This window comes from Salmo salar, chromosome 06, assembly GCF_965601325.2.
Source record: "Salmo salar chromosome 06, fSalSal1, whole genome shotgun sequence".
Taxonomy (NCBI): domain Eukaryota; kingdom Metazoa; phylum Chordata; class Actinopteri; order Salmoniformes; family Salmonidae; genus Salmo; species Salmo salar.
Genome location: NC_138296.1, coordinates 49,487,654 through 49,513,406, shown reverse-complemented (window position 1 = coordinate 49,513,406; position 25,753 = coordinate 49,487,654). Strand labels below are relative to the sequence as shown.

General features: G+C 42.9%; 2 protein-coding genes across 3 annotated transcripts in view; one reads left to right on the top strand and one right to left on the bottom strand.

Moving 5' to 3' along the window:
• Window positions 1-511: 511 nt before the first annotated feature.
• LOC145879854 (uncharacterized) lies at window positions 512-24,228 on the bottom strand. The gene is made up of 2 exons (XM_082976704.1): window positions 24,028-24,228; window positions 512-3,912 (listed from the first exon to the last, which is right to left on the bottom strand). Exon 2 carries the CDS (start codon window positions 3,865-3,867, stop codon window positions 3,409-3,411), a length of 459 nt encoding a protein of 152 aa, XP_082832830.1. The 5' UTR covers window positions 3,868-3,912; window positions 24,028-24,228; the 3' UTR covers window positions 512-3,408.
• The window catches only part of LOC100194929 (cell division cycle 27), a 28,697-nt gene continuing 15,942 nt past the window's right edge, over window positions 12,999-25,753 (top strand). The window contains exons 1-5 of one of the 2 annotated variants that reach the window (XM_045719444.2): window positions 12,999-13,017; window positions 22,939-23,057; window positions 24,355-24,430; window positions 24,953-25,100; window positions 25,380-25,505. In XM_045719444.2, coding sequence (XP_045575400.1) covers window positions 23,031-23,057; window positions 24,355-24,430; window positions 24,953-25,100; window positions 25,380-25,505 — 377 coding nt within the window. In that variant the 5' untranslated portion in view covers window positions 12,999-13,017; window positions 22,939-23,030. Of the gene's footprint in view, window positions 13,018-22,938; window positions 23,058-24,354; window positions 24,431-24,952; window positions 25,101-25,379; window positions 25,506-25,753 lie in introns of those variants that run through there. The other variant, NM_001139958.1, reaches the window with a different exon arrangement.

Sequence of the window (25,753 nt, the reverse complement as noted above, 5' to 3'; positions counted from 1 at the left end):
GAGGAACACCAAAATGTAGTTGATTTGTCAGAGGACAAACAATCCACAGAGACAAACTGATATCTTTCCGACAGATAAGATCTAATTTGGGTTTCCAATCTCTCCAAAATAATGTGGTGATCGATGGTATCAAAAGCAGCACTAAGGTCTAGGACAGGGGTCGGCAACCCAAAATGTTGAAAGAGCCATATTGGACCAAAAAAACAAAAAACAAATCTGTCTGGAGCCGCAAAAAATTAAAAGCCTTATATAAGCCTTATAATGAAGGCAACACATGCTGTAAGTGTCTATATTAGCTATATTAGCCTACTATCAAAATGATAAGTAGGCTACAAATACATAATGAGCATTCATGATTAAACGTTTATTTTACCTGCAGCGCATCCTGGAGAGAATGACGCACCACGTGACTACTCTGCTGTACGATGGTGCTTTCAGTTTAACTTCCATTATAATATTAATGTATTATGTTTCATTGCATTGATGAAATTATAGAAATACAATACAGAAATCAGATTTTTGATGTCATTTTTATTTTAGGATTCGAAAAAAACAACAACAAAATGTGCAACGTGCATAATAGGCCTCCTGTAATTTCGGACCTCCCCATGGAAATAAAATGCAGTCCTTTTCAATCCTCAATAATACAATACAATCCTCTTCTCTTTTCCCCCTTATCTGGGCAACAGACAGAGTGCAATAAAACAGCAGCCTTTTGAAAAGGTAAAGTATATAAAATTAAAATAATACAGTTTACAGTGCCTTGCGAAAGTATTCGGCCCCCTTGAACTTTTCGACCTTTTGCCACATTTCAGGCTTCAAACATAAAGATATAAAACTGTAATTTTTTGTGAAGAATCAACAACAAGTGGGACACAATTATGAAGTGAAACAAAATGTATTGGATATTTCAAACTTTTTTAACAAATAAAAAACTGAAAAGTTGGCCGTGCAAAATTATTCAGCCCCCTTAAGTTAATACTTTGTAGCGCCACCTTTTGCTGCGATTACAGCTGTAAGTCACTTGGGGTATGTCAAGGTCCGATTCTGGGAACTCAGTGAGGAACGCTGTATATGGCCCAGGAGGCCTGTAAACAGTAGCTATAAAAAGTGATTGAGGCGGCTGCATGGATTTCATGACTAGAAACTCAAAAGACGAAAATGTCGTTTTCTTTTTGTAAATTGAAATTTGCTATCATAAATGTTAGCAACACCTCCGCCTTTGCGGGATGCGCGGGGGATATGGTCACCAGTGTAACCAGAAGGTGAGGCCTCATTTAACATAATAAATTAATCAGCCTTAAGCCATGTTTCAGTCAGGCCAATCACATCAAGATTATGATCAGTGATTAGTTCATTAGACTATAACTGCCTTGGAAGTGAGGGATCTAACATTAAGTAGCCCTATTTTGAGATGTGAGGTATCACAATCTCTTTCAATAATAGCAGGAATGGAGGAGGTCTTTATTCCAGTGAGATTGCTAAGGCGAACACCACCATGTTTAGTTTTGCCCAACCTAGGTCGAGGCACAGACACGGTCTTAATGGGGATAGCTGAGCTGACTACACTGACTGTGCTAGTGGCAGACTCCACTAAGCTGGCAGGCTGGCTAACAGACTGCTGCCTGGCCTACACCCTATCTCATTGTGGAGCTAGGGGAGTTAGAGCCCTGTCTATGTTCGTAGATAAGATGAGAGCACCCCTCCAGCTAGGATGGAGTCTGTCACTCCTCAACAGGCCAGGCTTGGTCCTGTTTGTGGGTGAGTCCAAGAAAGAGGGCCAATTATCTACAAATTCTATCTTTTGGGAGGGGCAGAAAAGTTTTCAACCAGTGATTGAGCTCATCACTCCCCCTAACTGGGAGGGGGCCAGAGGCAATTACTCGATGCCGACACATCTTTCTAGCTGATTTACACGCTGAAGCTATGTTGCGCTTGCTGACTTCTAACTGTTTCATTCTAACATTGTTGGTGGCCCTGTCCCCTGGTAAACAGTGTATGATCCGTTTTAAGTCTAATACTATGGGTAATAGAATCGCCAATGACTAGGGTTTTCAATTTGTCAGAGCTAATGGTGGGAGGCTTCGGCGTCTCAGACCCCGTAACGGGAGGAGTAGAGACCAGAGAAGGCTCGGCCTCTGACTCCGACTCGCTGCTTAATGGGGAGAACCGGTTGAAAGTTTCTGTCGGCTGAATGAGCGACACCGGTTGAGCATTCCTACAGCATTTCCCTCCAGAAGTCATGAGAAAGTTGTCCGGCTGTGGGGACTGTGCGAGGGGATTTATACTACTATCTGTACTTACTGGTGGTACAGACGCTGTTTCATGCTTTCCTACACTGAAATTACCCTTGCCTAACGATTGCGTCTGAAGCTGGGCTTGCAGCACAGCTATCCTCGCCGTAAGGCGATCGTTCTCCTGTATATTATGAGAACAGTGACTGCAATTAGAAGGCCTCATGTTAATGTTACTACTTAGCTTCGGCTGGTGGAGGTCCTGACGAACCACGTCCAGATAAAGCGTCCGGAGTGAAAAAGTTGAATGAAAAAAAGTTGGGCGAGGGGAAAAACAAAAAATATAAAAAGTAAAAACCGTAAAGTTGTCAGGTAGCAAAGTAAGGTTAGCAACAAAACGCACAGCAGCACGTAAACAAGTCTGCAAGTTGTGACCGGAAATGACGCTACAGTATAGGCTATATAACCATGCTATATTAAGGAGACGTAATTTATAGATTGGCAGGTAAGTGTGCTCTCTTGTGGCTAGATGTTCTTTACCATTCGGCCATCAGATTTGCCACCAATGCTCCTTATAGGACACATCACTGCACTCTATACTCCTCTGTAAACTGGTCATCTCTGTATACCTGTTGCAAGACCCGCCGGTTGATGCTTTAAAAAAAAAAATACTTTTAGGCCTCACTCCCCCCTATCTGAGATCCCTGCTGCCATGTTGTGTTGCTACATTTACATTTACATTTACGTCATTTAGCAGACGCTCTTATCCAGAGTGACTTACAAATTGGTGCATTCACCTTAAGATATCCAGTGGAACAACCACTTTACAATAGTACATCTATATCTTTTTTTTGGGGTGGGGGGTTAGAAGGATTACTATATCCTATCCCAGGTATTCCTTAAAGAGGTGGGGTTTCAGGTGTCTACGGAAGGTGGTGATTGACTCCGCTGTCCTGGCGTCGTGAGGGAGCTTGTTCCACCATTGGGGTGCCAGAGCAGCGAACAGTTTTGACTGGGCTGAGCGGGAACTGTGCTTCCGCAGAGGTAGGGGTGCCAGCAGGCCAGAGGTGGATGAACGCAGTGCCCTTGTTTGGGTGTAGGGCCTGATCAGAGCCTGAAGGTACGGCGGTGCCGTTCCCCTCACAGCTCCGTAGGCAATCACCATGGTCTTGTATCAGATGCGAGCTTCAACTGGAAGCCAGTGGAGTGTGCGGAGGAGCGGGGTGACGTGGGAGAACTTGGGAAGGTTGAACACCAGACGGGCTGCGGCGTTCTGGATGAGTTGTAGGGGTTTAATGGCACAGGCAGGGAGCCCCGCCAACAGGGAGTTGCAGTAAATCAGACGGGAGATGACAAGTGCCTGGATTAGGACCTGCGCCGCTTCCTGTGTAAGGCAGGGTCGTACTCTGCGAATGTTGTATAGCATGAACCTACAGGATCGGGTCACCGCCTTGATGTTAGCGGAGAACGACAGGGTGTTGTCCAGGGTCACGCCGAGGCTCTTAGCACTCTGGGAGGAGGACACAATGGAGTTGTCCACCGTGATGGCGAGATCATGGAAAGGGCAGTCCTTCCCCGGGACGAAGAGCAGCTCCGTCTTTCCGAGGTTCAGCTTGAGGTGGTGATCCGTCATCCACACTGATATGTCTGCCAGACATGCAGAGATGCGATTCGCCACCTGGTTATCAGAAGGGGGAAAGGAGAAGATTAATTGTGTGTCGTCTGCGTAGCAATGATAGGAGAGACCATGTGAGGATATGACAGAGCCAAGTGACTTGGTGTATAGTGAGAATAAGAGAGGGCCTAGAACTGAGCCCTGGGGGACGCCAGTGGCGAGAGCACGTGGTGCGGAGACGGATTCTCGCCACGCCACCTGGTAGGAGCGACCTGTCAGGTAGGACGCAATCCAAGAGTGATACCCAACTCGGAGAGGGTGGAGAGGAGGATCTGATGGTTCACAGTTTCGAAAGGCAGCAGATAGGTCTAGAAGGATGCTACCATGTTGTCATGAGGTGTTGCTACCATGCTGTGTTGTCTTAGGTCTCTCTTTATGTAGTGTTGTGGTGTCTCTCTGTCGTGATGTGTGTTTTGTCCTATATATATTTTTTTATAATCCCAGCTCCCGTCCCCGCAGGAGGCCTTTTGGGAGGCCGTCATTGTAAGTAAGAATTTATGTAACTAACTTGCCTAGTTAAATCAAAATAAAATGTCTACATGCACTACCCAAATTGCGGGCTTCCCAAACACACTTGTGATTTGAAACAATTCACAGCAAAAAATTATCCTCTGTGGCTAAGTCAAGCTCCCTGGTGAAGTATTTTGAATGGGTTTATTTAGACGGCAGTAATTATATCATTTTGGCGAAACTTCAATTTACTTTCAGGAAATTCAGCATCCTTACAGTGCGTTGTGCACCTGCCAACTTTCCTTTCCAATTCCCAAGAGGCTGAAACCAGAGATATGTATATAATGACGAGATGCTCATGTCTCCACCCAAACAATAGGAGTCTTTGTCCCGAAGGCAGGTGACAAGTGAGCCCTCTCACTTTGCCTTTTCCTCTCTGCAGAAAATATATCACCGGAGAACCCGAGCGAGCAAAACAGCATCCCTATACATTTCTTTTTACCTTTATTTAACTAAGCAAGTCAGTTAAGAACAAATGATTATTTTCAATGATGTCCTAGGAACAAACCTCTTACATCTAGACGTTCCGCTAGCGGAACACCTGCTCCAATATCCAATGATGGGCGTGGCGCGAAATACAAAGTCCTCGAAAATCCGAAAACTTTATCTAACCACACTGTCCGATTTCAAAAAGGCTTTACAGCGAAAGCAAAACATTAGATTATGTCAGCAAAGTACCCAGCCAGAAATAATCAGACACCCATTTTTCAAGCTAGCATATAATGTCACAAAAAACAAAACCACAGCTAAATGCAGCACTAACCTTTGATGATCTTCATCAGATGACACTCCTAGGACATTATGTTATACAATACATGCATGTTTTGTTCAATCAAGTTCATATTTATATAAAAAAAAGCTTTTTACATTAGCAAGTGACGTTCAGAACTAGCATACCCACAGAAACTTCCGGTGAATTTACAAAATTACTCACGATAAACGTTCACAAAAAACAAATTATTTAAAGAATTATAGATACAGAACTCCTTTATGCAATCGCGGTGTCCGATTTTAAAATAGCTTTTCGGTGAAAGCACATTTTGCAATATTCTGAGTAGATAGCTCGCCATCACGGGCTAGCTATTTTGACACCCACCAAGTTTGGTACTCACCAAACTCAGATTTACTATAAGAAAAATTGGATTACCTTTGCTGTTCTTCGTCAGAATGCACTCCCAGGACTTCTACTTCAATAACAAATGTTGGTTTGGTTCCAAATAATCCATAGTTATATCCAAATAGCGGCGTTTTGTTGTGCGTTCAAGACACTATCCGAAGGGTAAAGAAGGGTGACGCGCCCGGTGCGTTTCGTGACAAAAAAATTCAAAATATTCCATTACCGTACTTCGAAGCATGTCAAACGCTGTTTAAAATCAATTTTTATGCGATTTTTCTCGTAAAAAAGCGATAATATTCTGACCGGGAGTCGTTGTTTTCATTCAAAGACAGAAAATGTAAACATGGAGTCGTCTCGTGGACGCGCCCCCAGTCTCATTGTTCTCAGATCGACCACTATCCAAATGCGCTACTGTTTTTCAGCCATGGCCTGCAAAGTCATCATTCAACGTTCTGGCGCCTTCTGAGAGCGTTAGAAAATGTCACGTTACAGCAGAGATCCCCTGTTTTGGATAGAGATGATCAAGAAGGCCAAGAAATGGTCAGAGAGGGCGCTTCCTGTTTGGAATCTTCTCAGGTTTTGGCCTGCCATATGAGTTCTGTTATACTCACAGACACCATTCAAACAGTTTTAGAAACTTTGGAGTGTTTCTATCCAAAGCTAATAATTATATGCATATTCTAGTTTCTGGGCAGGAGTAATAATCAGATTAAATCGGGTACGTTTTTTATCCGGACGTGAAAATACTGCCCCCTATCCATAACAAGTTAACTGCCTTGTTCAGGGGCAGAACGACAGATTTTTTACCTTGTCAGCTCGAGGATTTGATCTTGCAACCTTTCGGTTACTAGTCCAACGCTTTAACCACTAGGCTACCTGCCGCCCCCTCTATATGTCAGCCATGTATCTGCTGTCTGGACAGAAATAGTATGACACGCCATACTCTTTTGGTCCAGACAGCATCAGATACTGTACATTGTCTAACATACTGAGACAGCCTGTGTCATAACACTGTACCATCCGGCAGTCTTCACTTGCTGCAACATTTCACTCATTCAACAACCTTCTGGCCCATTGAGGGAGTATTATGTCACATTGTGGAACCTTAACTGGTCTGAGACTAACAGAAGCTAATAGGCCATGTGGCTCTGCTGGTGCTGGTATTATAGTGTTATAGCCACACCCCGTGGGAAAACTGGGGATAGTTTTATGAACCTCAGAAATAGCCTGCCCTGTACCAACAGCAAATGGATTTGTGATTAAAAGACAAGCTCGTTCCCATGTAAGGATTGTCTGTCGATTTTTACGGTATTACTGGTAAACAAATATCCAGAAGCATGCACACACAATGACCCAGTTTTTAGTTGGGAACAACACTTTTTTTTTTTAGATGTGGTGTAAGCTAGAACATTTGAATCTATTCTGGAGATTGTATTTGATTACAGATTAATGGGCTTTTTTTATGATGACATCTGGTCAATCTATTCATAATTCATAGATGTAAGTGTTGTTGTTGAAATGTCTCTCGGCAGAATAAACATGAACCTGGGGCATGTTAATCATCCTAGTTTAGTGCTGTGTTTTCCCTACAATGTGGATTGATAGGAAACAATGTAATGTGTGACTCTTCATTTCGTCAAACATGCATGAATAATTTCAGACTTGGATTTTCAAACTGAACAGCAATAGCTCTCCTCTACCATCTAGATGACATACATTAGAATATATTTCAGCAAAACATGTCCAGCAGTAGCGTATATGCCTCTCACGCTTAGTGGGATTATTATTCGGCTACCCTTTTCACTCTGTGACACTGGACAATCATTTAAAAACATTCCTCATTCCCCTATAGCATCATTCTCGAGCAGCTGTGAAGAAAGTATATGTTGCCAGGATATGATGGGCCTGATGTGTGCTATATGTCGTGACGTTTGTGTTATGTTATCTCTGGGGGATAACTGCAAGATGGCTAAGAGAGCAATGGATCCTGCTCTTCTGGCCTGATCACTCTATTTTGAATGTCATTAGCACATTAACCTCTCTAGGGTAGGGGGCAGTACTTTCACATCCGGATAAAAAACGTACCTGATTTAATCTGGTTATTACTACTGCCCAGAAACTAGAATATGCATATAGTTTGATTTGGATAGAAAACACCCTAAAGTTTCTAAAACTGTTTAAATGGTGTCTGTGAGTATAACAGAACTCATATGGCAGGCAAAAACCTGAGAAGATTCTGTACAGGAAGTGCCCTCTCTGACCATTTCTTGGCCTTCTACACTCTCTTTATTGAAAACAAAGGATCTCTGCTGTAACGTGACACTTCCTAAGGCTCCCATAGGCTCTCAGAAGGCGCCAGAACGTTGAATGATGACTTTGCAGCCCCAGACTGAAAAACAGTAGCGCATTTGGTAAGTTGTCGATCTGAGAACAATGAGACGGCTACGCGCGTGCACGCGAAGAGTCCATTTTAGATTGAGTCTTTGAACGAAAACAGGGTTTCCCGGTCGGAATATTATCGCTTTTTTACGAGAAAAATCGCATAAAAATTGATTTTAAACAGCGTTTGACATGCTTCGAAGTACGGTAATGGAATATTTAGAATTTTTTTGTCACGATACGCATCTGCGCGTCACCGTTCGGATAGTGTCTTGAACGCAAGAACAAAACAGAGGATATTTGAACATAACTATGGATTATTTTGAACCAAAACAACATTTGTAGATGAAGTAGAAGTCCTGGGAGTGCATTCTGACGAAGAACAGCAAAGGTAATCAAATTTTTCTAATAGTAAATCGGAGTTTGGTGAGTGCCAAACTTGGTGGGTGTCAAAATAGCTAGCCCGTGATGGCGAGCTATCTACTCAGAATATTGCAAAATGTGCTTTTGCCGAAAAGCTATTTTAAAATCGGACACCGCGATTGCATAAAGGAGTTCTGTATCTATAATTCTTAAAATAATTTATGTTTTTTGTGAACGTTTATCGTGAGTAATTTAGTAAATTCACCGGAAGTTTGCGGTGGGTATGCTAGTTCTGAACGTCACATGCTAATGTAAAAAGCTGGTTTTTGATATAAATATGAACTTGATTGAACAAAACATGCATGTATTGTATAACATAATGTCCTAGGAGTGTCATCTGATGAAGATCATCAAAGGTTAGTGCTGCATTTAGCTGTGGTTTTGTTTTTTGTGACATTATATGCTAGCTTGAAAAATGGGTGTCTGATTATTTCTGGCTGGGTACTTTGATGACATAATCTAATGTTTTGCTTTCGTTGTAAAGCCTTTTTGAAATTGGACAGTGTGGTTAGATTAACGAGAGTCTTGTCTTTAAAATGGTGTAAAATAGTCATATGTTTGAGAAATTGAAGTAATAGCATTTCTAAGGTATTTGAATATTGTGCCACGGGATTCCACTGGCTGTTGAGTAGGTACATACCCTAGAGAGGTTAAGAAGTTACGACGGCAAGAATAATATGTATGTTGCTGTTATGTGGATATTATGTTTGTACGTGAAGAGCAAGGGTGTGGTTATCTGGATATGAAAAAAGCGTATAGCAGCAGGGGGTCAAATCAGGTCTATAGGAATGCTACATGGAAATACAAGTTGCATATGTTGAGTGGAGAGAGGTACAGTAGTAGTCATTGCTCTAATCTCGACAGTCTTTTGGCACCATCTAGTGTTTCATGACTGATACACTGCCTCGTGGATGAAATGAATGGCATTGTGCTGCAATGAACGCATCTTTATACATTTCTTCACTCTCCTCTAGAAAACAGCACAACTGTACATCCTGGCTTTCTATGCTTACATTGTTTAGATGTTACATTAACATATCAGTGCCATACAAAATGTTTATAAATAGTCCATCCTTTACTTTATCAATAAGTTTGGTTAATGGTCATCAAAAATAAATACATGTATTGATAAGTCCGGGGCCTTAGCGAGGGAAAAAAAATGACGTTACAAAGAGGATAAAAACATGAAATTTGGTACAAACACTCCTCAGGTTATATGAAAACATCCCCCCCCCCCCGGGACACTTGAGTTAACGTAGGCTAATGTGATTAGCATGAGGTTGTAAGTAACAAGAACAATTCCCAGGACATAGACATATCTGATATGGGCAGAAAGCTCATATTCTTGTTAATCTAACTGCACTGTTCAATTTACAGTAGCTATTACAGTGAAATAATACCATGCTATTGTTTGAGGAGAGTGCACAGTTATGAACTTTTAAATGTATTTAATCAATCAATTAGTCACATTTGGGCAGTCTTGATACAACATTTTGAACAGAAATATAATGGTTCGTTGAAACAGTCTAAAACTTTGCACATACACTGCTGCCATCTTGTGTCCAAAACCTAAATTGCGCCTAACCTGGAATAGTACATTATGGCCTTTCTCTTCCATTTCAAAGATGGGACAAAGATATTTTAACACTTTTTTCTTTATTATATTTTACCAGATCTAATGTGTTATTCTCCTACATTAATTTCACATTTCCACAAACTTCAAAGTGTTTCCTTTCTAATGGTATCAAGAATATGCATATCCTTGCTTCAGGTCCTGAGCAACATACAGGCAGTTAGATTTGGGTATGTCATTTTAGGCAAAAATTGAAAAAAAAGGGTCATAACCTTTCAGGGAAAAACAGGTGGTAGGTCAGGGTGGATGTATAACGCAAACGTCTAGCAACCCAAAGGTTTGAATCTCATCACGGACAACTTTAGCTGTTCAGCTAAATAGCAACTTGAAGTACTTTTTAGCTACTTTGCAACTACTTAGCATGTTAGCTAACCCTTCCCCTAACCTTAACTCTTTTAGCTAACCATCTATCCAGGGCCTTAGCATCAAAAAGTGATGAAACCGTTACGCAGTAGATAGACAATTTGGTAGAGAAGCTCTTTGGGATGTATTAATTGATATTAGAATGGGTGCCCAAACATTAAGTGGTGTAAAGTACTTAAAGGAAAGATTCACCCATTTTTAATGTTATATTGTTTTTGTGCATCTCTGAGCGATGTTCTATTGATTGCTGGGGTCATTTCATGCTTTCATGTGTATCTGAGCTATTGTCGTTCAAGCAGGCAGAAATGTGGCTGGTATGACGTAGTACTGCGATTAAAGCTGCTCTCACTTCCTTTAGATTGCAAAAACGTGACTTTTAGATTGCAAAAACGTGTATCATACAAGTTAGATTTCAAAACTGGCCGATGTCATAACGTGGGAGGTTGTCTTCTGTTGAATGAGCCATTGATCATATTTTTGCAATATACCTACATCAAGAAATGTGTAATTTAAAAGACGGTCCACCACATTTCTCCTATTTGTATGCCTCTTCAGTCCAGGGTGCATTGCAGCTAACCCTTCCCCTAACCTTAACCCTTTAACCTAAATTCTAAACTTAACCCTAACCCTAAACCGTAGCCTAGCTAAAACGAGCACTCTTGCTAACATTAGCCACCTAGTTAGAATAAGAACAAAAATATTTACAAAAATATTTACAGATGTTCACTGTTGCAGTGCCAACTTTGGGAGCATGTGGTCCTCTAGTCCAGCAATATGTGTCTGCCAGAGGTCGTCACGCTGGATGTAGATGGTGATGGAGCCTCTGGTGGTCCACACAACGAATAAACAAGTGTCCCTTCCAGGGATGTGGAGCTGCCCTTGGACCTGGTGCCAGTAAGGATGGTCTTCACGGAGGTGGTAAGACCCGGCCTCCTCCTGGATATAGAAATCCTTCGACTTCACTGCCTTCTCAATGGTAAGGTCCCTTGCACTATAGGGACACTTGACCTCCACCACTGCTGTAGTGCCGACTAGACCATCTGTTGCCCTCTTCTGTGCCCCACTTTACATACAACGCGCCAACCAACGATTGATCTGAGGACCCTTTTAAGCAGCGACGGAGTAACACGCTTGGCCCTAACCACTGCTCCAAAATTGCTGGCCATCAACCTCCCTCTCCTCATGGTGTGCCATTTGGGTTGGTGCGCTGTCCAACTGTTGCCTGAAGTATAGCCTCCTGCTGTAAAACCAACAGCGCCATGCCAGCCAGGATGCCTGCATGCCCCAGGTGCCCTTGTTTTTTTATAAATGTCTGGTACCGACCGGGATGACAGGGAGGGTAGCGGTTGTTCTGTCTCAGGTTCGAAGAGCCATGCCATTAAACTGAACCTGCCCCAGAGACGGTTCCTTTGCCACTGAAGAGCCTCCTCTGTGGTCTCTCGGGACAAAGGGTTGTAGTCTTCGGCTGGGTACAGGTCCTACAATGACTGCACCTGGTTGGGCATGGCTGGCTTCCTCCACTCACATTCCACATCTGTACAACCAATATTGTGAACCGCAAAAATAGCCAATGCAGCCGCATGGAGGGCATTCACATGTGGTAGAGAGAATCCCCTGGTTACCTATAGAGACCTGTCAAGAGGAAGGATGTTAAGTGCCACATGCCTTTCAATGCATGACTTTGAACACCTTGAAATGCAGTTGTTGTAAGAAATGTGCTATATAAATATAAACTTTGATTTGATTGACATTACAGCTGTAGAATATTTAATAAACTGTCATTTTCACTTGAGGACAAGTGCAGTTTTTCAATAAACTTTTAATTGATAATTTGGGATTTGATCACTTGACATATCAACCATATAGTGGGAAGGATCCTATAAATCAAGACTGTGTGAATGCATGTACCACCCCAAATAAATTAATACTGTGCATTTGAAGACTTGTCTCTGGTGATGAAACTACAATAAAAGCTGGATGTCTAAACAAAGTCCATTCTGAAAGTCAATAGATTTTTAGATTAATTCTCCTCAATGACTACATTCTGCGTCTGGTATCCGGGGTAAACTAGTTAATGATTATATAATTGATTACGTGGCTCTTTCCTTGTAGAATGTTGACAGCTGTATAGAAAACATTGTATTGCTAAGATGCTCAAATTTAACTTAATAGCTACACTCACTGACACAGGATAAACTATCCCTCATGTTGACCAAACATGTAAGTAAATTACTCCTCAATTTAGCTGCACTTCTCCACATGGCCAGACTTCCCTTTTAATGCTCTTATAATCATCCTTGAAAAATGCCATAAGGTCTGAAATAGACACCAACGCCGACAAAGCCTAGACAATTGTTTGTGCAGTTAAGTAAAACCATGTTGTTTTTTAAAATATACTGCTCTGCTAACTAAAGTATAGTCAGTGGCTAGCTAATACCGAGAAAGGGGACGGAAGAAGTTAATCGATTGGACACAAGTCTCTGATCGCGTTGGTGAACGGTAGCCGACAATGTGGGCTAGAGATGGTGTAGGAGTTTCCTGCAGGAATTTTGTTGTCTGGCTGAGGTCTTCTCAGTTGCTATTTAGCATTTAAAATTTTGTGAGAGTAAATTGATGAGAATATATTGATAAAACTCACCTTGTCCGAGAGAGAATTACATGGCTATCAAAGGATCACGCCAGGGTAAGTCTACTCGAAACACAGACCTAGTATGAAGTAGTTCTAAAATTCAAGATGCAAAAATTAATGGGGAAAAAATGATTGGAACCATTACCTGGTTTTACTACTAGGGATTATGGATGTTATGATGCGTCCACTGTGTTGGACTATATGAAACATTGGTACCATAGAGAATGATAAATGCCTCTAGTGGCCAAAAAGTCTGTTTTAGCATGGGTAGCGGCATTGAGAGCTTCCACCATTTTAAAGTAGTCAAAGTAGTCAACTGAGTGAGGATTCCTATGGGTTATAGCCTCAATGGTATTATTGCCCATGCTGTCACAGACACTATAACGGCCAGCCTGGTCTCATAGACTAGACGTAGCATAGTACATTTTAATCTGTGACACTCCAAATTAGTATATGTTACATTTTGTATGATTACAGTACATAAGACAGCAGGTTACTTAAGCAGGGCTTGACATAAACGCTTGTCCGCTTCCTCAGGGCAAGTTAAAACAAAAATGTAGAACAAGCAGATTATAGGTATAAGTTAATGAAGCAAAAATCACAATATCAAACAATTAGGCTACTCCAATCAGAATTGGATCATTGCGTCCTCCAGATGCAATGTTTTGCTCACTGTCCTCCCAGTCTCTGCAGAGCTCATCGGAGTATAATTATTGTAGGCATGAGCGCTCTTTCAATCATGCAGTCGCAAGATGCGTTTTTGACATCAAAGCGAGCCTTGTTGCGTTTGCACATTAGTTGATAATAATTGCCAGTTATTTGACCAGCTATAGCAAATTTTTGGTAAGCAATGAAAATCTTGGAAAGTCATGGTGTGTCCATCACCTGCGTGTGTGCCAGTGGGTGGTTGCCAGAGGAGAGAGAGACATTTTCACAGCAGGTAAAATAATGATGTACAACAGACTAAATAGATAGCCAACTCTAAACATATTGAGCTAGTTATATCGCTAGTTTAACTATTTAGCTATTAGCATGCATTAATGTAATTGTCATGTCTGATGTCCTGAAATAACTTTTCCGCTGGCACTCGTGTATAACCGCAAATGGCCAACACACAGTTGATGAAACCAATGCTGCATACACCGGTTGTAAAACCAACTCTCAAGCGTTAAAAATTGGCTAGAATTCTCCTCTTGAATACTGGCCATGTAATTCTGACACATTTTGCCAGCAGCTCTTAGCAATGCTTGAAGCACAGCGCTGTTTATGACTTCAAGCCTATCAACTCCCGAGATTAGGCTGGCAATACTAAAGTGCCTATAAGAACATCCAATAGTCAAAGGTATATTAAATACAAATGGTAGAGAGAGAAATAGTCAAAGTCATAATTCCTATAATAACTACAACCTGAAACTTCTTAACTGAGAATATTGAAGAACAGGGAATATTGAACCACCTACTTTTACTTGTTCTCATGTTAAACGTTAGCTTTTTTACATGGCACATATTGCACTTTTACTTTCTTCTCCATAACTGTGTTTTTGCATTATTTCAACCAAATTGAACATGTTTCATTATTTATTTGAGACTAAATAGATTTTATTTATGTATTATATTAAGTTAAAATAAGTGTTCATTGTTCATTCTGTATATGTGTGTGTGTATATATATATATATATATATATATATATATATATATATATATATATCTATATATATATATACTGCTCAAAAAAATAAAGGGAACACTTAAACAACACATCCTAGATCTGAATGAGAGAAATTATCTTATTAAATACTTTTTTCTTTACATAGTTGAATGTGCTGACAACAAAATCACACAAAAATAATCAATGGAAATCCAATTTATCAACCCATGGAGGTCTGGATTTGGAGTCACACTCAAAATTAAAGTGGAAAACCACACTACAGGCTGATCCAACTTTGATGTAATGTCCTTAAAACAAGTCAAAATGAGGCTCAGTAGTGTGTGGCCTCCACGTGCCTGTATGACCTCCCTACAATGCCTGGGCATGCTCCTGATGAGGTGGCGGATGGTCTCCTGAGGGATCTCCTCCCAGACCTGGACTAAAGCATCCGCCAACTCCTGGACAGTCTGTGGTGCAACGTGGCGTTGGTGGATGGAGCGAGACATGATGTCCCAGATGTGCTCAATTGGATTCAGGTCTGGGGAACGGGCGGGCCAGTCCATAGCATCAATGCCTTCCTCTTGCAGGAACTGCTGACACACTCCAGCCACATGAGGTCTAGCATTGTCTTGCATTAGGAGGAACCCAGGGCCAACCGCACCAGCATATGGTCTCACAAGGGGTCTGAGGATCTCATCTCGGTACCTAATGGCAGTCAGGCTACCTCTGGCGAGCACATGGAGGGCTGTGCGGCCCCCCAAAGAAATGCCACCCCACACCATGACTGACCCACCGCCAAACCGGTCATGCTGGAGGATGTTGCAGGCAGCAGAACGTTCTCCACGGCGTCTCCAGACTCTGTCCCGTCTGTCACATGTGCTCAGTGTGAACCTGCTTTCATCTGTGAAGAGCACAGGGCGCCAGTGGCGAATTTGCCAATCTTGGTGTTCTCTGGCAAATGCCAAACGTCCTGTTGACGTCGGGCCCTCATACCACCCTCATGGAGTCTGTTTCTGACCGTTTGAGCAGACACATGCACATTTGTGGCCTGCTGGAGGTAATTTTCAGGGCTCTGGCAGTGCTTCTCCTGCTCCTCCTTGCACAAAGGCGGAGGTAGCGGTCCTGCTGCTGGGTTGTTGCCCTCCTACGGCCTCCTCCACGTCTCCTGATGTACTGGCCTGTCTCCTGGTAGCGCCTCCATGCTCTGGACACTACGCTGACAGACACAGCAAACCTTCTTGCCACAGCTCGCATTGATGTGCCATCCTGGATGAGCTGCACTACCTGAGCCACTTGTGTGGGTTGTAGACTCCGTCTCATGCTACCACTAGAGTGAAAGCACCGCCAGCATTCAAAAGTGACCAAAACATCAGCCAGGAAGCATAAGAACTGAGAAGTGGTCTGTGGTCCCCACCTGCCGAACCACTCCTTTATTGGGGGTGTCTTGCTAATTGCCTATAATTTCCACCTGTTGTCTATTCCATTTGCACAACAGCATGTGAAATTTATTGTTAATCAGTGTTGCTTCCTAAGTGGAGAGTTTGATTTCACAGAAGTGTGATTGACTTGGAGTTACATTGTGTTGTTTAAGTGTTCCCTTTATTTTTTTGAGCAGTGTATATATGTGTATTTATGTGTGTGTGTGTGTGTATAGATGTGTGTGTGTGTGTGTGTGTGTGTGTGTATGTATATATATATATAGTGTGTGTGTGTGTGTGTGTGTGTGTGTGTATATATATATGTATATATGTGTGTGTGTGTATATATATATATATATATATACACACAGTTGAAGTCAGAAGTTTACATACACTTAGTTTGGAGTCATTAAAAGTTGTTTTTCAACCACTCCACAAATTTCTTGTTATCAAACTATAGTTTTGGCAAGTCATTTAGGACATCTACTTTGTGCATGACACAAGACATTCTTCCAAAATGTGTTTATAGACAGATTATTTCACATATAACTCACTGTATCACAATTCCAGTGGGTCAGAAGTTTACATACACTAAGTTGACTGTGCCTTTAAACAGCTTGGAAAATTGCAGAAAATGATGTCATGGCTTTAGAAGCTTCTGATAGGCTAATTGACATAATTTGAGTCAATTGGAGGTGTACCTGTGGATGTATTTCAAGGCCTACCTTCAAACTGAGTGCTTCTTTGCTTGACATCATGGAAAAATCAAAAGAAATCAGCCAAGACCTCAGAAAAAATATTGTAGATCCCCACAAGTCTGGTTCATCCTTGGGAGCAATTTCCAAATGCCTGAAGGTACCACGTTCATCTGTACAAACACTATTACGCAAGTATAAACACCGTGGTACCACGCAGCCATCATACCGCTCAGGAAGGAGACACATTCTGTCTTCTAGAGATGAACATACTTTTGTGCGAGAAGTGCAAATCAACCCCAGAACAACAGCAAAGGACCTTGCGAAGATGCTGGAGGAAACCGGTACAAAAGTGTCTATATCTACAGTAAAACGAGTCCTATATCGACATAACCTGAAAGGCCTCTCAGCAAGGAAGAAGCCACTGCTCCAAAACTGCCATAAAAAAGCCAGACTACGGTTTGCAACTGCACATGGAGAGAAAGATCATTTTTGGAGAAATGTCCTCTGGTCTGATGAAACAAATAGAACTGTTTGGCCATAACGACCATCGTTTCCAGAACTCCAATTTGAGCAGCAGCAGCTGAAAAATGAGCTCCTACAAATATTGAAATTTACATGGTTTTTAGAGTTGAAGTACATCGGAAAAAAGCAAAAGAAAACTGCATAGGACTGAATAGGAGAAAAAACAAGCAACAAACAAAGAAGATAGGCTTTTGAAAAATAACTATTTTTCATAAAATTGTAGTTATCTTAGCTAGCTGAATTGTTTACCAGTTGCTAAGCAGTTGCTAGGGACTCTTTTGGAAGAAGCTAGCTAGCTAACAAAGAACAACAAAGAATATCTAGTTAACAGAAGAAAAGAAATAGAAAATCAGGACAGAAGAAAAAGGATATCAAAGTGAAACAGTTCTCTAAAGACACAAGAGACAATAATACAAGAAACAACACTTCTGTAGCTTGTCAACTATGTGTCTGTCTATCCCTGTTCTCTCCTCTCTGCACAGGCCATACAAACGCTTCACACCGCGTGGCCGCTGCCACTCTAACCTGGTGGTCCCAGCGCGCACGACCCACGTGGAGTTCCAGGTCTCCGGCAGCCTCTGGAACTGCCGGTCTGCAGCCAACAAGGCTGAGTTCATCTCAGCCTATGCTACCCTCCAGTCCCTAGACTTCCTGGCGCTGACGGAAACATGGATTACCACAGATAACACTGCTACTCCTACTGCTCTCTCTTCGTCTGCCCACGTGTTCTCGCATACCCCTAGAGCATCGAGCCAGCGGGGTGGTGGCACTGGAATCCTCATCTCTCCCAAGTGGACATTCTCTCTTTCTCCCCTGACCCATCTGTCTATCTCCTCATTTGAATTCCATGCTGTCACAGTTACCAGCCCTTTCAAGCTTAACATCCTTATCATTTATCGCCCTCCAGGTTCCCTTGGAGAGTTCATCAATGAGCTTGACGCCTTGATAAGTTCCTTTCCTGAGGATGGCTCACCTCTCACAGTTCTGGGTGACTTTAACCTCCCCACGTCTACCTTTGACTCATTCCTCTCTGCCTCCTTCTTTCCACTCCTCTCCTCTTTTGACCTCACCCTCTCACCTTCCCCCCTACTCACAAGGCAGGCAATACGCTTGACCTCATTTTTACTAGATGCTGTTCTTCCACTAATCTCATTGCAACTCCCCTCCAAATCTCCGACCACTACCTTGTATCCTTTTCCCTCTCGCTCTCATCCAACACTTCTCACTCTGCCCCTACTCGGATGGTATTGCGCCGTCCCAACCTTCGCTCTCTCTCTCCCGCTACTCTCTCCTCTTCCATCCTATCATCTCTTCCCTCTGCTCAAACCTTCTCCAACCTATCTCCTGATTCTGCCTCCTCAACCCTCCTCTCCTCCCTTTCTGCATCCTTTGATTTTCTCTGTCCCCTATCCTCCAGGCCGGCTCGGTCCTCCCCTCCTGCTCCGTGGCTCGACGACTCACTACGAGCTCACAGAACAGGGCTCCGGGCAGCCGAGCGGAAATGGAGGAAAACTCGCCTCCCTGCGGACCTGGCATCCTTTCACTCCCTCCTCTCTACATTCTCCTCTTCTGTCTCTGCTGCTAAAGCCACTTTCTACCACTCTAAATTCCAAGCATCTGCCTCTAACCCTAGGAAGCTCTTTGCTACCTTCTCCTCCCTCCTGAATCCTCCTCCCCCTCCCCCCCCCCTCCTCCCTCTCTGCAGATGACTTCGTCAACCATTTTGAAAAGAAGGTTGACGATATCCGATCCTCGTTTGCTAAGTCAAACGACATCGCTGGTCCTGCTCACACTGCCCTACCCTGTGCTTTGACCTCTTTCTCCCCTCTCTCTCCAGATGAAATCTCGCGTCTTGTGACGGCCGGCCGCCCAACAACCTGCCCACTTGACCCTATCCCCTCCTCTCTTCTCCAGACCATTTCCGGAGACCTTCTCCCCTTCCTCACCTCGCTCATCAACTCATCCTTGACCGCTGGCTACGTCCCTTCCGTCTTCAAGAGAGCGAGAGTTGCACCCCTTCTGAAAAAACCTACACTCGATCCCTCCGATGTCAACAACTACAGACCAGTATCCCTTCTTTCTTTTCTCTCCAAAACTCTTGAACGTGCCGTCCTTGGCCAGCTCTCCTGCTATCTCTCTCAGAATGACCTTCTTGATCCTAATCAGTCAGGTTTCAAGACTGGGCATTCAACTGAGACTGCTCTTCTCTTTGTCACGGAGGCTCTCCGCACTGCTAAAGCTAACTCTCTCTCCTCTGCTCTCATCCTTCTAGACCTTTCTGCTGCCTTTGATACTGTGAACCATCAGATCCTCCTCTCCGAGTTGGGCATCTCCGGCGCGGCCCACGCTTGGATTGCGTCCTACCTGACAGGTCGCTCCTACCAGGTGGCGTGGCGAGAATCTGTCTCCGCACCATGCGCTCTCACCACTGGTGTCCCCCAGGGCTCTGTTCTAGGCCCTCTCCTATTCTCGCTATACACCAAGTCACTTGGCTCTGTCATATCCTCACATGGTCTCTCCTATCATTGCTATGCAGACGACACACAATTAATCTTCTCCTTTCCCCCTTCTGATAACCAGGCGGCGAATCGCATCTCTGCATGTCTGTCAGACATATCAGTGTGGATGACGGATCACCAGCTCAAGCTGAACCTCGGCAAGACGGAGCTGCTCTTCCTCCCGGGGAAGGACTGCCCGTTCCATGATCTCGCCATCACGGTTGACAACTCCCTTGTCCCCTCCTCCCAGAGTGCTAAGAACCTTGGCGTGATCCTGGACAACACCCTGTCGTTCTCCACTAACATCAAGGCGGTGACCCGATCCTGTAGGTTCATGCTCTACAACATTCGCAGAGTACGACCCTGCCTCACACAGGAAGCGGCGCAGGTCCTAATCCAGGCACTTGTCATCTCCCGTCTGGATTACTGCAACTCGCTGTTGGCTGGGCTCCTTGCCTGTGCCATTAAACCCCTACAACTCATCCAGAACGCCGCAGCCTGTCTGGTGTTCAACCTTCCCAAGTTCTCTCACGTCACCCCGCTCCTCCGCTCTCTCCACTGGCTTCCAGTTGAAGCTCGCATCCGCTACAAGACCATGGTGATTGCCTACGGAGCTGTGAAGGGAACGGCACCTCCATACCTTCAGGCTCTGATCAGGCCCTACACCCAAACAAGGGCACTGCGTTCATCCACCTCTGGCCTGCTGGCCCCCCTACCTCTGAGGAAGCACAGTTCCCGCTCAGCCCAGTCAAAACTGTTCGCTGCTCTGGCACTCCAATGGTGGAACATGCTCCCTCACGACGCCAGGACAGCGGAGTCAATCACCACCTTCCGGAGACACCCGAAACCCCACCTCTTTAAGGAATACCTAGGATAGGATAAAGTAATCCTTCTAACCCCCCCCCTTAAAAGATTTAGATGCACTATTGTAAAGTGGTTGTTCCACTGGATATCATAAGGTGAATGCACCAATTTGTAAGTCGCTCTGGTTAAGAGCGTCTGCTAAATTACTTAAATGTAATGTAAATGTTATGTTTGGAGGAAAAAGGGGGAGGCTTGCAAGCTGAAGAACACCATCCCAACCGTGAAGCATGGGGGTGGCAGCATCATGTTGTGGGGGTGCTTTGCTGCAGGAGTGGACTGGTCCACTTCACAAAATAGATGGCATCACGAGGCAGGAAAATTATGTGGATATATTGAAGCAACATCAAGACATCAGACAGGAAGTTAAAGCTTGGTCACAAATGGGTCTTCCAAATGGACAATGACCCCAAGCATACTTCCAAAGTTGTGGCAAAATAGATTAAGGACAACAAAGTCAAGGTATTGGAGTGGCCATCACAAAGCCCTGACCTCAATCCTATAGAAAATTGGTGGGCAGAACTGAAAAAGCGTGTGTGAGCAAGGAGGCCTACAAACCTAACTCAGTTACACCAGCTCTGTCAGGAGGAATGGGCCACAATTCACCCAACTTATTGTTGGAAGCTTGTGGAAGGCTACCCGAAACGGCAATGCTAGCAAATACTAATTGAGTATGTGAACTTCTGACCCACTGGGAATGTGATGAAAGAAATAAAAGCTGAAATAAAAAATTCTCTACTATTATTCTGACATTTCACATTCTTAAAATAAAGTGGTGATCCTAACTGACCTAAGACAGGGAATTTTTACTAGGATTAATTGTCAGGAATTGTGAAACTGAGTTTAAATATATTTGGCTAAGGTGTATGTAAACTTCCGACTTCAACTGTGTGTGGTGTATATATATATATATATATATATATCTGCAGATTAATCGGTATCGGCTATTTTTGGACCTCCAATAATCGGTATCGCTGTAAAAATCATAATTGGTCGACCTCTAGTCAAGATCTCCCCTGAACGCTGAATATTTTAACCTTACAAATAGATAATCATCTTAGTTAGCTACTTCACCCACTTTAGCAATTTGATCCCTGGTTCATTGAATGAGGGAATTATTTTATAAAAACATAAGAAGTATTTGGTTGTAATTGTAATGTTGCAAGGTGGTCAACCCTCCTCCTGGAGTCCACGAGAGCTACTGGGTGTGCAGGCTTTTGCTCCAGCCCTGCTCGAACACACCACTTTTTTTTTTTTTTACTTTTAAAAACGGGTACCTTGAAAAGCTAATTCTGGTGTGTTTGATCAGGGTTGGATAAAAATCCTGCACATCAAGTAGCTCTCCAGATGGAGGGTTGAAGGACCACGTGTTTTATACAGTAGCCTATCCGTGCAGTATTTGACTTTGTGGGGGTTTATATGCCTTGCTGCTCAAGGCCACAACAGCAGAAAATATAATACATAGTATCATACACCAGAAGCCTTCCATTATCAATACCAGTGACAACAATGAAGGTTATTTTGTGAAGTGGTTCCTTGCATCATACAACACAATTTCCAGTCACCTTTTTGGCCCATGGTATTACATAACTTTTTTGAATTGAGCATTCAGACAAGTATAAAATCTGTCCTACTTACAAGTGGCTAAAAAAGTTAATGTCAAGCCCTGTTAAGGCAAAAATGAAAGGGGTGTGATTGGTAAACGTGAATGTCTAGCAACCCAAAGGTACAAGCATTTCGCTACACCCACATTAACATCTGCTAAACACGTGTATGTGACAAATAACATTTGATTTGAGGTTGTGTGATCGATTCTCATCATGGACAACTTTAGAATTTTAGCAACTTCGCAACTACTTATTACTTTTTAGCTACTTTGCAACTACTTAGCATGTTAGCTAACCCTTTTAACTAACTCCTAACCTTAACCCTAACCCCAACCCCTAGCCTAGCTAACGTTAGCAACAACAAATTGGAATGTGTAACATACCATACGTTTACAAAATTAGTGACATATTATAGGAATTGCATTTCGTAACATGACATCACAAATTAATACATACCATATGAAACGTAACATATCATACTAAATGTAGTGTCTCGGTTTTACTTACAGAATTATACGAAATTATCTGACACAAGGTTGCAATGGCACAGCTATAAAGATGAGTCCTATCTGTCTCTATGGTTTATACACGAGCCGCAGGCTGTTTCGGTTATTTACGCTAGTCTTCGATTCTATTCGTATGCTGATACTTTCGCATCTGTTTCGGATATGTTCGGGAACTTTCGGCATGGTCGGTAACGGTCGTTGTGTTCAAATCTTCAGAGCTACTTCTGGCCTGGATACTGAACTAAGAAAGGAACTGAAGAAAGAGAGAAACAAAAAACAGTGGACGAGAGAAGGAGCCTGACAACGGAATGACGGTGCTGCAGGAACCTGTTCAGGTAACGAAGCAGTTTGCTATACCAAGAAAACTGTCACATGCAGGACAAGAGGGATGTATTGTGGCTTGCACTGTTCCCTCCCTACCAGAAAGATTCACTACTGCTACACCGAGGCCTGAAAACAAATGTTTGGCCTAGCCAGTTAGCATTCCCCGAATAGTTGCTTCGTTGTCAAAAACTAGTACCTGTTATTCAATATATAACGTTACTACACAGGGGGTACTCTTTCGAACTGCCACTGTCAGCCAGGTATCCGAAATTAGATAGCGGTAGGTGCCAGGTAACTTAACTGAAGTAGGTGCTCAGTCATTAGCCATATTTAGCTAACTAGCTACGTTAACGTTAGTGAGTTAACGTTAGTTATGCAAGGCTTGTCTTGAATTATCTGGTTAATTTTAGCAAACTAGTTAGCTACTGGCAAACTCTATTAGATGGTTAGACATAATAACTTGCTAACGTTAGCTAATTACTAACTTAAACTATGACAGTAAAGTGAGTTTTTCCAGATAGCGTTATCTAAATTAAGTTAGTTAGCTAAACATTACAGCTGATCAGATTGATGTTTAACATTATTCCAATGTCGTTCTTTCTCTGCAACATAACATTAGCTAACGCTAAAGTCGTTAAGCTAAGTTAGATACTAGTAAGTTAGCTAACATGTCATCCAAGGTGTAACAGTTATTTCAGGTTGTATAGTAAATGGTCATTTGACAGCTGAACTGAGTAGTTAGCTAAAGCTAGCTACATGGATAACTGCTGCCGGCATTGACATGGCGTTTGTTGAACATTTGATGCAGCTAACGTTAGCCACTTGCCAGCTACCTTAACCTTAAATATTCAGATCTGACCTAGCCAAGTAACGTTACCGCAACTAACATAGTTAGTTACATTGCTACGTTATCCTATGGCCACATATGTTGGTATTGATTTCGAACGATGAAATAACGTTAGCTAAATGTTTGACACTTACCACGAAAAACTGGATTTCTCCTAAACCCTGGACACATTTTTTTTTTCACTAGCATTGCCTGCCAGTCGAATGTAGCTAGCTAATGGTTATTTGCTGTGTCAACATTTCATAGCCATCTAGCTAACAGCCAGCCATAATATGGAATAGTCTGCTATAATAAGCTGCAAGCTTTGTATTCAAAGAATGTTATCAACGCATGTGCTTAATGACTGATTAGGCCACCACCAGATCAGACAATCACAGTAGGCTATGTGGCAATATGTAGAGATGCAGATAGGGGAAATGGGAGACATGGCATTATGTGTTTGTTTTTCTCCCTGTGTCTAGGCTGCTGTTTGGCATGCACTAAACCACTATGCCTACCGAGATGCCGTGTTCCTGGCTGAGAGACTCTATGCTGAAGGTAATGAAATCTATCCATCTTGTCTTGAGAAGATCCTGTCCATGCTGCAGCAGACCTGAGCACCTCCTGTTCCAGCTTGCTGTGCTGACAGCTGTACAGTTCCATCTGATTCCTTTAATCCATACAGATACTCCTAAAAGGGTTTGACATGATGGTGGCTTGTGGGGCCTGACTGACACATGCAAAACAGGTTTTAGAAGACATTGTCATTTCTTATAGAATAGCCTGTAGGCTGATGTTGCTTTAATGTGGAACGCACAACACTGCAGTGGACTATTAGGCTATAGCGTAGACATGAGTCGTTCAAAATAACACATCAGGTATGAACCTTCGTCACATGCCAAAAGGAATCTAATGCTGTCAGTGCAAGTCTGAAAATGTCAGAGCCAAATGAATAACATTTATATTTATAACTCCTAGTCATCTGGGAATGAGATTGTGTGTGTCAGGGTATGTATCTGTATGTATGCATGTTCATTTAAATTATGCATTATTTGGATGCATCTCTTATCCTCCTCACAGTGCATTCGGAGGAGGCCCTCTTTCTGTTAGCCACATGCTACTATCGTTCGGGAAAGGCCTACAAGGCATACCGCCTTCTCAAGGGGCACAGCTGCACAACGCCACAATGCAAATACCTCCTCGCCAAGTGCTGTGTAGAACTGAGCAAGTAATGATGTTATTTTGTTTCTGATGTTTTAGGCCTCCTAGCTATGACATTGTGCATGCTTTGAATCCAGAGTGCCAACATATTATTTTCTTGGCCATGCTGCATACTGCAGCCAAATGGATTTAGGGTCTTGCTCTTCTGTCATGCAAGAATTGAATACAATATTTCCTCAAACAAGGATTAAAGAGGGCCAGTCCGAGGACAAGAGGCCTGGATAGTTCCCCTCCTCTTTGACCCCCGTATGCTCACATCAGTGGTCCGGTCCTCTTCTCTTCCCAGGCTTGCAGAGGGAGAGCAGATCCTGACAGGGGGGGTCCTGAACAAACAGAAGAGCCAGGAGGATATCGTCACAGAGTTTGGAGACTCTGCCTGTTTCACATTATCCCTGTTGGGGCAAATTTATTGGTAGGATGACCATGTTCATTACTTCATTGGTTAACAATCTAAAGCATGTTCTGGGAATGTTTTCAATTGAGAGCTGATTACTTGTGTGCTAGCTATCACATAGCAATACCTAATGTTTTACTATGCAACTGAGTGATAGACATTGTACCCTAGTGAAGAGGGTTAGGCGTAGCAGTGCCTTGATGTTTGTTTGTTGAGATGGACACATTTATTGTATCCCGAAGAAAACTTTGTTTATTCAGCTTCCC

Excerpts from the sequence above, each read along its gene's own strand:
- LOC145879854 (XM_082976704.1), bottom strand. The coding sequence starts at position 3,867 with ATGACGGATCACCACCTCAAGCTGAACCTCGGAAAGACGGAGCTGCTC.